The 14,234-nt window shown below is 45.3% G+C and overlaps 3 protein-coding genes across 3 annotated transcripts; 1 reads left to right on the forward strand and 2 right to left on the reverse strand.

The window, feature by feature from the left end:
* Positions 1-1,723: 1,723 nt before the first annotated feature.
* Positions 1,724-2,575, reverse strand: LOC309411906 (polyubiquitin-B; the record flags this gene model as incomplete). Its single annotated transcript, XM_082008678.1, has 1 exon — positions 1,724-2,575. The coding sequence occupies one exon, from the start codon at positions 2,573-2,575 to the stop codon at positions 1,886-1,888; it is 690 nt and encodes a 229-aa protein (XP_081864804.1). The 3' UTR covers positions 1,724-1,885.
* A 6-nt stretch (positions 2,576-2,581) lies between these two features.
* Positions 2,582-3,031, reverse strand: LOC309411907 (polyubiquitin; the record flags this gene model as incomplete). Its single annotated transcript, XM_082008679.1, has 1 exon — positions 2,582-3,031. A coding segment is annotated over one exon (450 nt), but the record flags the coding sequence as incomplete, so codon positions are not given.
* Positions 3,032-10,909: 7,878 nt separating this feature from the next.
* On the forward strand, positions 10,910-14,190 carry CENPV (centromere protein V; the record flags this gene model as incomplete). Its single annotated transcript, XM_082008403.1, has 5 exons — positions 10,910-11,197; positions 12,191-12,289; positions 13,128-13,197; positions 13,612-13,726; positions 14,066-14,190. Exons 1-5 carry the CDS (start codon positions 10,947-10,949, stop codon positions 14,188-14,190), a joined length of 660 nt encoding a protein of 219 aa, XP_081864529.1. The 5' UTR covers positions 10,910-10,946.
* Positions 14,191-14,234: the final 44 nt, after the last annotated feature.

Below are 14,234 nucleotides of genomic sequence, written 5' to 3' on the forward strand. Positions count from 1 at the left end.
AGCAAATCAACAGCAGCATCAGATTAAGTAATGTAAATCTATTCAGTGCCGTATCTCCTCTGGACTATGAATTGCTCAGGGAGTTTAGACACTACTGAGCAGAGAGCACGCTAAGGCACCCAGTCAGAAGTGACAGGAGAGGAGAATGGTTGGGGCTGGGGGGCTGGAAGGCTTGTCCAGGCCCCCTACTCAGCCAGGGCCAGCTACAGCTGGTTGCCCAGAACCACATCCAGATGGCTTTTGAGTATCTCCGCAAGCTCTCTGGGCAACCCGCCTAGGTGGCTAAACTGGAAAAAGCAAGTCTAAACTGCAAAAGCATAAAATCAAGGCAAGGCAAAAAAAGCAATTGCAGGAAAATTGTGGGGCTGGACTAGATGACCTTTAAAGGTCCCTTCCAAGCCAAACTATTCTATAATTCTATGAAAACTCAAGTAATCTAAGAAAAGTGTCTCTTATGCCAGAAACAGCAAATGTTTACAGAACCTTAGATTTCTGCTACCACAGCCATGTATAGTAGACAGGGAAGGAAACCCTGCTGCTGGGGATTCAAAAAAGAAACTTTGATATCAGGGTTATAACCATCAAAAACACATTTCATATTTTAAGTTTTCTATGAAAACTGTAACTTTTTGGCTGGAATTGCATCCGTGCTAAGAATGCACTGCTAATACAAGTGCATTACTTACCACAGAAAGTAATGTTAAATTGAACGCTGAAATTCAAGAGGCACAAACCTTCATACCAAGACTACAGTAGACAAAAAGTCAACCAAGATGGTGCATAATACAGGGTTATCAGTAAGAAGTGCACCAGCACAGACGCACTGCGCACACAGCATACAGATGCCAAAACTCCCATTTCAAGTTAAGCAGCTGTCAAAAGTCAACAGGTGACATTGACAGTCATGATCTTTACAACCTGGCTAAGTATCTGTGGAAAGGCACATTAATTTTATCTACCCTTCAAGGCCCACCACTACACAGTTGAACCCATCTGTTTGGGTGGGTTTCCTTAACCCACCCCATTAAAAAACATGAAGAGACAACCCAGACTCTAGCAACTCCCTAGCTTATGGCATTAAATGACTGTGTGAAGAACTTTCACTTAAACCAGGATGGCTGCTCAGTCACATCCAGCCATTTGGGATTTAAGACGGCAGTTTCCACTGGAGCCTACATACTAAGGCAGCCTTCCCACCAGCCCACCACACACCCCTGCACCAGCAACCATTCTCACTGCAATCCCACACCCACTTTCATAAAATTCACCTCAAAGAGTAATTGACAGTAGTCTTTCCACTTAAAACATGCAGAACATTTGCTCCCATAGTCCCCCCAGAGCACACCAAAGCTCAAGCCACTTCACAGCAGCATCAGGCAATGAAACTGCCTACACTCAAGACTAGTAGCATCCATTTAAACACACATTGCAGCAAAACCCACCCCACTTTGCTGGCAATTATACCACCTCTAGTTGGTTTGTGGCTTTCTGGGGTCTTTAAAATAAAATATTATCCTTCCAGGAAAGAGAGCTGCATTAAACTCTAGGAAGAAAAAATAATATGGTGTTAATGTTTAAATTAAGACTTTAATCCAGATCTGTTTCATCCACAAGATCCTCATTATACATACAAAGAGGCTTAAACTGCCAAGGAACAAAGCCCAAGTGAGCATGTCACTTGAATACACCAGTTTTACCAGCTTAAACTGAGACAGACCACGAATTGTCATGTGCAACAGAAAACTTTATTAGCATTTCAACAGACAGTTGTTCAGCAGTTACTGAAGCTTGCATTAACTTTGCATTTAACTTAAGACATTAAAGAACTACAGTGCAACCACAAGTGCTATTGGCAATCTTGTTGTCAAGCAAGATGCACAATAACTTAACAGCCACCCCTCAGGCGCAGCACAAGGTGCAGGGTAGATTCCTTCTGGATGTTGTAGTCAGACAGGGTGCGACCATCTTCCAGCTGCTTGCCAGCAAAGATCAGCCTCTGCTGATCAGGAGGAATGCCTTCCTTGTCCTGGATCTTGGCCTTCACATTCTCAATGGTGTCACTGGGCTCAACCTCAAGGGTGATGGTCTTGCCAGTCAGGGTCTTCACAAAGATCTGCATGCCACCTCTCAGGCGCAGCACAAGGTGCAGGGTGGATTCCTTCTGGATGTTGTAGTCAGACAGGGTGCGACCATCTTCCAGCTGCTTGCCAGCAAAGATCAGCCTCTGCTGATCGGGAGGAATGCCTTCCTTGTCCTGGATCTTGGCCTTCACATTCTCAATGGTGTCACTGGGCTCAACCTCAAGGGTGATGGTCTTGCCAGTCAGGGTCTTCACAAAGATCTGCATGCCACCTCTCAGGCGCAGCACAAGGTGCAGGGTGGATTCCTTCTGGATGTTGTAGTCAGACAGGGTGCGACCATCTTCCAGCTGCTTGCCAGCAAAGATCAGCCTCTGCTGATCGGGAGGAATGCCTTCCTTGTCCTGGATCTTGGCCTTCACATTCTCAATGGTGTCACTGGGCTCAACCTCAAGGGTGATGGTCTTGCCAGTCAGGGTCTTCACAAAGATCTGCATGCCACCCCTCAGGCGCAGCACAAGGTGCAGGGTGGATTCCTTCTGGATGTTGTAGTCAGACAGGGTGCGACCATCTTCCAGCTGCTTGCCAGCAAAGATCAGCCTCTGCTGATCAGGAGGAATGCCTTCCTTGTCCTGGATCTTGGCCTTCACATTCTCAATGGTGTCACTGGGCTCAACCTCAAGGGTGATGGTCTTGCCAGTCAGGGTCTTCACAAAGATCTGCATGCCACCTCTCAGGCGCAGCACAAGGTGCAGGGTGGATTCCTTCTGGATGTTGTAGTCAGACAGGGTGCGACCATCTTCCAGCTGCTTGCCAGCAAAGATCAGCCTCTGCTGATCGGGAGGAATGCCTTCCTTGTCCTGGATCTTGGCCTTCACATTCTCAATGGTGTCACTGGGCTCAACCTCAAGGGTGATGGTCTTGCCAGTCAGGGTCTTCACAAAGATCTGCATGTTGAACTGTAAAATATACAGAAGTTTCAACTTTAGCTACTTGGGAAGAACGCTCTTCAACAATTTCTATATGAAGCAATTACTACTGCTATTTTATACTATATAAATAACAGTTGCGACTTTTCATCAAAATTTTCTACCACCCTTCTTCAACTCTTCACTCTTGCCTAACTAAACCTCTTTATGACACCCACTACACTATGTTGCTAAAACAAATTCTTTACGCTGCTTCTCACCAGTTGTCTCCTACACCTCCCCCGCAGCAATGCGGCAATGGAACGGACACAGCACCGTAGCCTCCCGCACAGCTGCTGCGGGACCTCACGGTGGCGAATTGCGACAACAGCCCTGTGCTGCTCCCGCGAGGCAGTGACTCAGCAGCCTGCTTCCGGGGAAGACATGCGCAGCCTCCGCCATTTTCACCGTAATGCTACTTCTTTCTCGTAATGCAATACTCGTCTGTTAGTTTTTTTTTTTAACCTCTTCTCAGTTCTGAACGACATGGTTCAGAATAAGGCAAAAAGTGACACCATCTCCCAACCGCCCCCTAAAAAAAATACTGCCTCACAAGCACCCACTACCACCCTCTACCTTCCTGCCCACAAAAAACGTCCTGGTTTTCCCCCTTCCAACCACCCCAAAACCTCCCACCGCTCAACTCACGTCGCCGGCTCTGAACGTTGCCTGTCCGCAGCTCCACTCCGTTCCACTGCAGCGATTCCTACAGCGTGACGCAGACCCACCCGCATTTATGCGGTTACAGCCACACAGACCCCGCCCTCGTAAACTGACGTGTCCATCCGCCTCCCAAAGTAGTCCCAAGTAAAAGACGACTGTTGTGACAAATACTCGCCTTTCTCCCGCTCCAATCTCTCTTCCGGAGGACCAAGGGGTCCTGGACACTCGGTGTGGGGCCTGAGACCCTTAAAAATCTGGAAAGTTCTGAGGGCGAGGATGGATCTTGAAGTGTGGTGAAGCGGTTAGTAGAAAGACCGGGAAGTCCGGCACTGATTGGCGCAGCAGTAAGAAGAGTGGGTGTTGATTGGTTAATCCGGGGGGACGGTAGAGAAGAGCGAGAGGGGGCGGCTGTAAGGAAAGCTCTGGAAGGTTCGGGTCCTGCTCGGCGCCGATTGGTGCGCGGTGAGGTCAGCGCTGTTGCTAGGGCGGAGCCACTTTACGGCGGCAGATTTCGGCGGGGGAGGGAGCTGTGCGCATGCGGGGTAGCGCTGCCGCACTGGCGGGCGGGGGGGTGAGGCTGGCGAGGGAGCAGCGGCTAGAGCCCTGCGGGTGTGGGGATGGTCTTGCTACTGGGGCGCTTTTTTTTAGCCCCACCGCCCCGCCCCAACCTCAACCTCAACCCCAGGCAATGGTTAAGGAAGAGCCTGGCACGGATTGGGGGAAAGGTGCCCCGGAGAAAGAGGGGTTACCCTTGGTGCCAGCTTTTTGCTGACCCACAGAGATAGCAGCACATCTGACCGACCCCTGTGCCTGGGGTGGTGTGAGGCATGCATGGCAGAGGCTGGAAGAGTCTGCAGGGCTAGTCCTGTCGTGTGTGGCTGTGAAGAAAAGCCGGGAAGAGCAGAAGTGAGTTAGCAAAGCTGGAAAAAGATGTTATTTAGAAATTTGGCAAGTGTTACTGGCTCCTGGTGCGTCACGCTTGCTACAGGCTGAGCGTGCCCATCGTCATGCGGCCCATTTCCTGAGCAGTCCTTTGAACCCATTTCAGTCGCCTGACAACTTAATTCTTTAATGTGAGGTTGCAAAACAACCCCTGTGATGAAATGCTGACATTTGAAATTCAAATGGCTGTTTACTTGCCTTCAGAACAGGAAGCTTTGATCAGGTTATGGGGCAACTTCCTTCTGTGAACTGATGTGGAAGTATGCTTTGTGTTAATGAAGCTTCATTATACCTTTCAAGCTCTTCACTCATTTTATATCATATTATATCTGGAGTACACAAAATCCAAAAAGGTTTTTATGTGGTCGTGTTTTATCTGCTGCTACGTCCTTAGTGAAACCAGGTGAACTTGCTGTTAAATCCTCCACTCCCAAAGCATAAGCACACGTGAATGGCAAGACTCAGTACAGAGCTACTCTACTGCCGTCTTTAAAAAAAAAAAAAAAAAGGAGAAAATCCAAAACCACCAAAAAACCCCGACAACAACAAACCTGTTTTTCTTTCCTTTCTCCTGACAAGGCTTGTGTCTGCTAGCACCTCGTGGCTTACAGTAAAAAGGAAATAAATCATCCCAACAATAATTATTCACAATGTAGAAACAGGAAGAGAAGAAAATGGTAACTGGAAAGTTCAGAGACAGCTCCATGGCAATAAGCAACTTTGGAAATATTATTCAGTTCCATAAATTTAGGACAAAAGGCAGACTTAGGCAATATCACATTTGTTTTCTTTATGCTGCCAGTTTTGCTCAGTGTTTCCAATAGGCTCATTTTGTTTGCATGGTACCAGGGTGACTAAATGATTGCTCCAAGGCTGGCCTGTGTATGCTGTATATCCCAGGCACGGCACAGGAACCGTGTCCCCCAGTCAAACAATATCATGGAGTTCTGAGAGCAAGGCCATGAGTAACTAATATTTACAAATGTGAAAGGCCACATCTCTTAAGATGGAGATTAAGCACTGGCTAATCTAAAGACTGTCCTGCGTTTGAGCACATCAGACTTGTATTAAGGATTTTAGTGTGCAGGTCTTTGTTTTTTAATGTCCCTCTAGGTGGAGGAGGAGACATTTCTGTAATTTTTTTTTTCCTTTCTCTGTAAACCAGGAAACACAGGAGCCCTCCCTTGTTTTTTCCCAAGTATGGCTAAATCCTATGACTAATCTGCTTTCATTATTATTGTTCAGTTTCTGTTTAAGTATTCAAATCAACAGATCAGAATAAGGTCCCAACAAGATGGGTCTAACACAGGTAGTTCTTTAAATACCTTGTTTATAATGGCTTCTGAAAAATTCATTCTTCAGGGAAATGACGTTACCCAAAGCAAGTGCAGGCAGCAGCATGCTGACATTGAATGCAGACTCCATTTTAAAAACAATTATGGATTAAATTCATCAATTCCATGCAAAAAGCCTCATTATTTTCCTCAGTTATCCCTCTGTCAAAAGAGATAAACAAAAGAGTTAGGCTTTGTGCACACAAATCCAGGGCTTAGCAGAATCAAACTAATCTCTATAGCCTGCAGGCAAGGTACTCTACACAGGCCACCATTTTGCAGCCTCCACTGATTGGATTCATTTAATTCTTCTAACTGTTAATCTGTGATAGCCATCTACATGCCTGTACAGAGCCCACCTCTTTTGTTTCCGGGCTGGGCTGAATACAGAGAGCTTCTTAAATACCTCTTGTCCTGTCCCCTGGCTTTTCTGTGTGGTAAACTCATGCCCTGATTGTTACACACTTCCTACCTGCGTAGATTCTTTATAGTACTTCAATGATAATTATTATCAAGTTGAAGGGTATTTCTTTTTAAAGTGAGAATGCAGTGTTTATATATTGCGGGACAGATCATGCCTCATTTTCACATCTTAGGTGTACAGAACAATCTCCCAAGCTGGAAGTCATGGCCTTGTGACTTCAATTTACTGAATTTCAGCTTTACCTCAGAATTTCTTTAGAAAATATTTTGCTACCTGAATTTGATACAGACAAAGGAGATCTGTTTATTCCTAAATGGTGCGGTAACTGTTGTGGTTGTACAAAGCATATGCATTTAACATACATGCCACTCTTCCTCCAGTAGCTCTTGGTGAATAAGAATCATCAAGCAGCTGACCATGAACTGTATATAAATAAACACAAAGCTGAAAAAACAGAAATCTGTATCCTGTGACCGGCCTGACTGCGCAGGTGGTTCCAGCCTTTGCCAGGGCATGGGGCCTGCAGTTGGGAACACGTATTTCTTTCCAAGTGGTTTCAAAAGTAGGTCATAGGGCAGTAGTACAAAGCAACCTACTTTCAGAAGGGAAGAATCTGGGGTCAAAGAAATGTTTCCAGTGAATCTGTACATTCTAGAACACAAGCTGGGTCTGGTTTTTATGTACATTAAGGTCCTAGCAACAGCGTATCATTTCTACATAAGTAATGTCAAATGAAACAATCTTTAGTTACAAGGGTTTAAGTCCAGACGGATATAGCAAGTTCAGTACTGGTACTTTGTTCAGGTAAAAATAGGGCTACTTGCCATAGGGAAGAAACAATGTATATTCCTATCTCATGATATTACTCATACTGACCTCAGGTCTCCCTCACTGTGTACAAAGGGTAATTATATTCACCTGTTTACAGTTGTAGAGATAAATATTTTCTCCCCAAACCTGTAACACTGCAATAAGGCCCAGTCTTTGCTGAAGTTCCAGCCACAAGACAAATCGAGCTGTGGCATGTTACTGCTTGTCCTTGTACTCCCAAGCTCAAGGGTTATAAAAATAGTGAGTCACAATTCAAAGGACTGTGAGATTGACTGTAATATTATGAGACTACCAAAAAAAGACAACTATCTGAGTCTTGGTTTTTAAGCCCTATGCTAAAAATACCTTAAATAAACAAAGTTTTTAATAAGCTACCAACTTCAGGAGCTGAAAGCTTAAGAAAAACAGATAGATATCCAGATTTGTAGTAAAAAAGAGGAAAATGAGCAATACTCCTCTGTCTCCGTGTTTGTTTAAAGCGTATTTTGACTTCACAGGACACATGGGATACAGCTTTAAGATCTGTGCTGCCATGATAAACAGGCTTGGGCACATCTTTCTCTGTTGGTCTAAATGACCCAGAGGAACATATGGCAATTCACTATGCTTCTGATGTAAGGAGACTTCTAAAGGGCATTTTATAAAGACGCCATCAGCCTAAAATCACAGGTTTGTGTCTGCATGTTATGCCAGTGAAAGCAACAATTAATAACTAGGTCTATTCTAAAAATTACTTGTCTGCATCTTTTCAGTCTGTCTCCTGCCTGTGAGCCTTTTGGATCTGATCCAAGCTGCACTGCAGTGAAGGAGCTCTCTTTGTTCACATTCTGCTGCGTCTGAGCTGATATAGCATGTGGTTTCTGGGGTGAGGTTTTTTAGCAGGATAGCAAAGCAGCACCTTGAAAAACAGAAAGACAGAAGAAATAAGTCCTACAATGCTGTTAATCATTATTAATATGTTTCAATAGAACCTTTCTAACAGTGAACAAGAACAAATAACTGTCAAGGCCATTCTGAACAGCTTTCATCCATTGGCCCAGAGGAGATACCGCCTGTATTTTGTTTTTAGATCCAGCTTGGATCCCTTGATGGTGAGGAGACTGTCCAGAATGCTTCCCCCTCCGCAACAGGAAGACTAAAATCTAAGCACTGACATTTTCCTCCCCTGCACAAACTATGTAGTTTTAACTACCTCAGTTCTTTTAAGTGTGATGTTAGGTATACACTGCTTCTAATTCCCTGCTTATTAGATTAAAAGCATCCACCGTTTCCAATTCTCTTTAACCCACAAACATGTAGCTGCTTTCAGTGCTGCTTTTGCAATGAAAATGCCCTTACAGACAGAATCCTAATGCGGGCTGCAAGCCAGGTCTGCAGAGCTGAGTCATTGTTATACAAGCAGAGCTGAGATGGCACAGAAAAACACCTCTGTACTTTAACATTAAAACACGTCAGCTGTTGAACTTCGAATATCACAAGACACCCAAAGAGAACAAACAGTGATTTTCTGGACTTTTCCTCTTGTCCATCCCATCATCTTTCTGAATAATTCTTCCTTCCCCATTTTGTCTCAGAAGCTTAAAAGCAAAAGCATTCTTCATCAAGCTATTGGTTTCTACTAAAGTTTGGCAAACATTGCATCAGATTTGGAATTAATGTACCAGTGAAAGCTGTTAACTCTTTGGGCACTGCGAAACCCCTGCCACCCGGTACACTGACAATACAATATGCAACCATTTAACTTTAGGGCTTGCAAATCAGAATACCAGTGAAATTTATCATCAGCCAGAGACACACTATAAAGCTCTTGAATTGATTATTTATGTGAGAGCCAGTTTTGAGCTTTGAGAGTCCTTTGTAATAAAATATGAAACAAATGAAAAAGGGGGAAGAACTTCTTTACTATAGCCTTCTGAAACAAAACTGCATTTTGTTCTTCCATTTTTGTCTTCCAGTTCTTTACCCTGAAATGTCATAGGGCAACAGAATTTAGCTTCTCAAAACACTTTTACACATTTAAAATATGCTGAACTAATTGTGGAGAGGCACAGAGAGTGATAAATTTGCAGATATTACATGGACTGCATACTCACTTCAGTTTTCTCACTGGAACTGCTTTTTTAGAGTCTGCAAGTCCTGTCTTGCAGAGAGGACATCATTTGTGTGAACTGATCACTAACAAGCTCCTAAAATATGCTCTGGCTTTCAGTTTAGTGCAGTTAACTGTTTTGAGAAAAGGACAGATGATGTAGGCTGAAACCTGCAATTGCTGCTGGCCGTACCCCACACTAAAGGCAAATGAATCCATGCTGCAAACTGCACAGGCTCAGTTTCAGTTCCTGCTCTCCAGTTTCACCTCAGTGACTTTTCCTCCCAAAATACAAGGTGACTAGCATGAAATCTAGTGTGACTAAAGGTCTGGGAGTGGCTCAGATCAGGAGCTACAGATGAATGTGCTGGCATGGGCCAGAATTTGTCACATACAGTGTATTAAAATGGTTCCATTAGGATGAGTAACCAGTACAGAGGCTCACATGAGGAATAACAGGAAGTTGTAACTCAGTGCCCTTTCCTATTGTTGGAGAAGAGAGGTGCTGAGCCACAGGATTGTTATGTGAGTCCTGGTATGTGCCATCTCAGGAGGCAGTCTCCACACTGTAGTCGCATGTTTTTAAAGCTATTTTCCAGACCAGAGAGTGCTGATAGCTGTTTCATCGTTGTCCAGTTGCAACAATAATGGCTGAGACATGACCCTTCAGTGACGACTCTACCCCATAACAGACTGTTAGCGCACTTGTTTACATCTTTCCCTGTTCCTTTTCTTGAGAAGAACAAGACATTAAGTCCTGTTGAAGATACAAATTCTTTATTATAACACAAACAAAATACATTTCCAGTTCTGCAACATGGAGCACAAAGATTCATCCTTGGAGTGATTTTTTTTTTTCCCCCAACCAAATGTGACTTGGACACCTACAAGTTTTGTATTCCTCCCCTGCATTGAACAGTGTTCCTAGAGAAACAGCATTGCCTTTCAGATGTTCAAGAATAACCTTTTCTAAGATATTGACCACTAAAGGAGTGCTTTAACATTTTCCTAAGCCTTTTTCTTTTTTTAAGTATGTACTATCTATCATCTCGATTGTTTTCCTTTTTAAGACTTTGGTGACAGAATTTGTGGAAAGTTGTCTAGTGGGAATCATGTTAGAATCCATTTCTCTGCAAGGCTGACGTAATGATTTCAAACCTCAGGAAGGATGAAATACACTTCCAAAGGTGCATCCTGACACACTACAGTATTGCTAAACAGCAGTCTTGTTTCTAAATGAGAGTAGGCGCACGGCAGAGACGTGAAACAATATAATTTTAATAGCACCTCAGGTCGGCAAAGCACATTGACATCTTTGAATACGTGAGGCATCGTATGTCTGTAATTAAAGGAAAAACCTCATGCGAATGCTTGTGGGTAACCGGCATTTCTGCCATCACAAGGGATTTCACAAGAACGAGGCGAGCCTGCTTTCCTTTGGGGCAAACCGGTTAACAGCCCGAGGCCTGAGGTTTCCCCAATTTCCAGCTTTGCTCGATGATGGTGCCCGCTCCCCGCCGTCCCCGCTGTTAACAGAGACCCGGCCCGGGCCGCCCCGCTGCGCCGCGACACTGCGGCGCCCCCTGGCGGGAGCAGCGCAATAACGCTCGGCGGCGCATGGGGCGAGCCACGGCGGGCAGCGCGCGGCGGTCCCGGCGGCGCAGCGCGGCCGCCATCTCCCCCGCGGGCGGGAGCCGCGGGGGGCGAGGGAAGGCGGCGGGCGGACCCCCGGCCGGGCCGGGGGCGCAGACGCAGCCCCCCGGCCCCGGCGCCTTCGATCTGGGGGCGCAGAGCGCGCGCTGGGCCGCCTTCCAGGAGCGGCACCGGCTGAGCTGCGAGGAGGCGGCGCGGCTGCTGCTGGACGCCTAGTGAGTACGGGGCCGGGGCGGCTCTTCCCGCAGCTTCCAGGCTGAGCCACCCTGCCCGGCGGCTCCTTCCCCCGTTAGATCACCGTCCTCTTGGCAGCCTTTGCACAGAGCTGCAGAGAAGGGCGGGGGGGTGTCCCCTCACGCACCACGGAGAAAGTGGCTTTTTATGATAAAGCTTCCTGTGTTCTAGGGCTCTGCCATCAAAAATGCCCTTGGGGGCATCGTGCGGGATCAGGGCGGCTCAGCTTCTAAATCTCCACCCATTTCCTGTGCTCTTTCTTTCCAGAGCGCAGCTCATCATCGCTGGGCTGTCATCAGTAACTGTCCGTGGGAGTGAAAATCTGAAAGGAAAAGGGTTTTCCTTTGCATTTTGCGTTTGACCTTTTGCGTGATGGTTCTGCCCAGGTGCTATGGAGGCGTCCCAGGGGAGAGGGAGAAGCACAAGCTCAAGAATTACTTGATCATGTTCCTCTGCAATTACAATACAAAATAAAATGCATTTCAAATATTATGTTGAATCCATTTATCTCTGCTTTTCCCAGCTTTTAAGTGGAGGAGTATTAGTAGTGCTGGAGTAGTTGTGGGAAAATTGTGGGAAAATTCAGCTCCCAGTTCCAAGAGTGTTGTCTTGTGATAATGCCACTAATTTCTAAGGACTGTTGTGCATGCATAATGCTGTAGCCTGGGTCAGCATTTTGACCTGACCTGTGGCAGGGGAGCAGATGTTTTGTATTGCATGCAGAGTGTACTTTACTTAAACTGTTGCTCTTCTTTTCTTTTCACCACTTCGGTTAAACCAGAGAAGCAGAGGACAAAAGCCATTCTCTAGCTCACCCTAGCACATTATTAAAATACATTTGAGTGGATACATTTTCTGCTGTTCTGCAATTGCCCAAAGCAGAATTGAATAATGTACTATATAGCCTTACTGTTTTCTTGTCCCTCTCCAAAAAAAGTATGATCGCAAAACCTCTCTGTTGTTTCTCTCTCCAGTGAATACAGAGGTTTGGTCAAACACACAGGAGGCTGTCACTGTGGAGCCGTCCGCTTTGAGGTCTGGGCTTCAGCAGATCTGCATGTTTTTAACTGCAAGTGAGTTTGTTGTTGTTGTTGTTCTCTATACTCATAGATGAATATAAGCTTGTATGCTTTTCCAATCAATACCTTAGTGTTACAGAAGATGACACAACAGCAGAACATCCTCTGAGCTGTTTCCATAGGGTATACCCCTAATTATGTCCTGATCCAATATGGGATCAGTCCTGGTGATTTCAGGTGCTGCTTCTTTGGGCAGGACTTCAGGTCCCACATCCAGGCTCACGCAGAAAGTGTCTGGAAGGATCTAATGAGTACAAGGGCTCAGCCATCTGCTTTAAGGTTCCTCCAAGTGCAATGTGCTCAAAACACATCAATCCTTTTTTAACTTGGTCTTCTCAAGTGCACATTACATGTCTGACCACATATGCTTCAAATTACAACAGTGTCTGATTTCAATAGTGATCCCCCTTTGCCTGCAACTAGTTTGCTTCTAGCTCATGGGTAAACTTCTGAACCTTTCTTGTTTGCAAGGTAATTAATGTTGGCAAAATTGGCAAAGTCCAATCTGAAAGATCAAATGGATTTCTCAGGGCTAGAGTTTGTCCTTGTTATGTCTGTTGAGAGTTGGGTATGTGAAGAAAAAATGGCATGTAATGTTTGGTGTAGGAGAATACCTTAGTGTACCTGAACAGGGTCAGTCTGTTCTATGGGTGTGCCTCGCCAAACACTATTGATACCACGAGTCCACTTCTGCTGCTTACCTGTGTGATGCTAACCAGGAGCCATTTTAGCTGCAGCTGGAATTCCTGTTGTCAAGAGGTCCATGCTAGATCCGATTGCCGTACTACAACTTGTCCGCTGCTTCTAGAAAGGTCTGCTTTTTCTTTTACAGTTGCAGCATTTGCACAAAGAAACAGAACAGACACTTCATTGTCCCAGCGTCACGTTTCAAGCTGCTGAAGGTAGAGTAAGAATGCAGTAAGAGCATGGCCATGAATACCAACAGTATAATCCAGTGCTAATCCTCAAAGATGCAAGTGACAGCCAGTTTTCTGTCCTAAGTCTGTCTATGGCTGGTTGGGGGAGATGGCTGAATTTTTAACACACCCGCTGCCATTAGGTGCAGGTGTGTTAGTGCATCTTATTTATAGTGAGCTGACGTTAGAGCTCTTGCAGTTCTCAGGCTTGAGTGGGATGGACACATATATATACAAAGCACAGGGGTTCAGAAAAGGAGCATGAATGTGGAACTCTGTATCTCAAGTAAAGACATGAAGGTGGTATTTTAAATTTTACATTTCTTAGCTACAGGCCCATAGAAAGTAATTAATACATCTATTTATGTGGAAAACTTACATTGCTTTTCATTTGCTCAGGGTGCTGATAATTTGACAACATACACCTTCAACACACACTGTGCCCAGCACACATTCTGCAAGACCTGTGGTGTACAGAGCTTTTATACTCCTCGTTCTAATCCAGATGGTTATGGTAGGTAGAAAGAGTAAACTGTGGTAACCAAAGCTAACCACCAAGCAAACCTTGGATAAAGACTCCATTGGCTACTAACATGACAGCAGTGAGCAGCATGTGTCTTGTTTGTTCCTAAAGTGCTAAACATCTGGAACCTGTAGCTCCTCCATAAGAAATAGTCTTACTAATGACTTGTGGGCTTCTGACCATGACAGGTTTCTCATCTAGGCTCCTCAGCCTTACAGCAATAGCTGGACTGAGCATTCACCATTCCCTGAGATGCCCCATCCACAGAGCGGTGCAGGCATCTCCCACACTTAGCTATGAAAATCAGGTTTCTGTGTACTCTTTCTTCAGGAATAGCTCCCCATTGTCTGGATGATGGCACCGTGCAGACCGTTGTAACAGAGGATATCAATGGCAAGGAATGGGAGAAGGCAGTGAAGGAACATAAGACCATCAGAGACATGTCAAAACCCTGACACACCCTTCCAGCAGCTGAACTTGGAGCACTGCCATGGAACTG

This window comes from Phaethon aethereus, assembly GCF_964289735.1.
Source record: "Phaethon aethereus genome assembly, chromosome: 19".
In the NCBI taxonomy this organism is placed as follows: Eukaryota; Metazoa; Chordata; class Aves; order Phaethontiformes; family Phaethontidae; genus Phaethon; species Phaethon aethereus.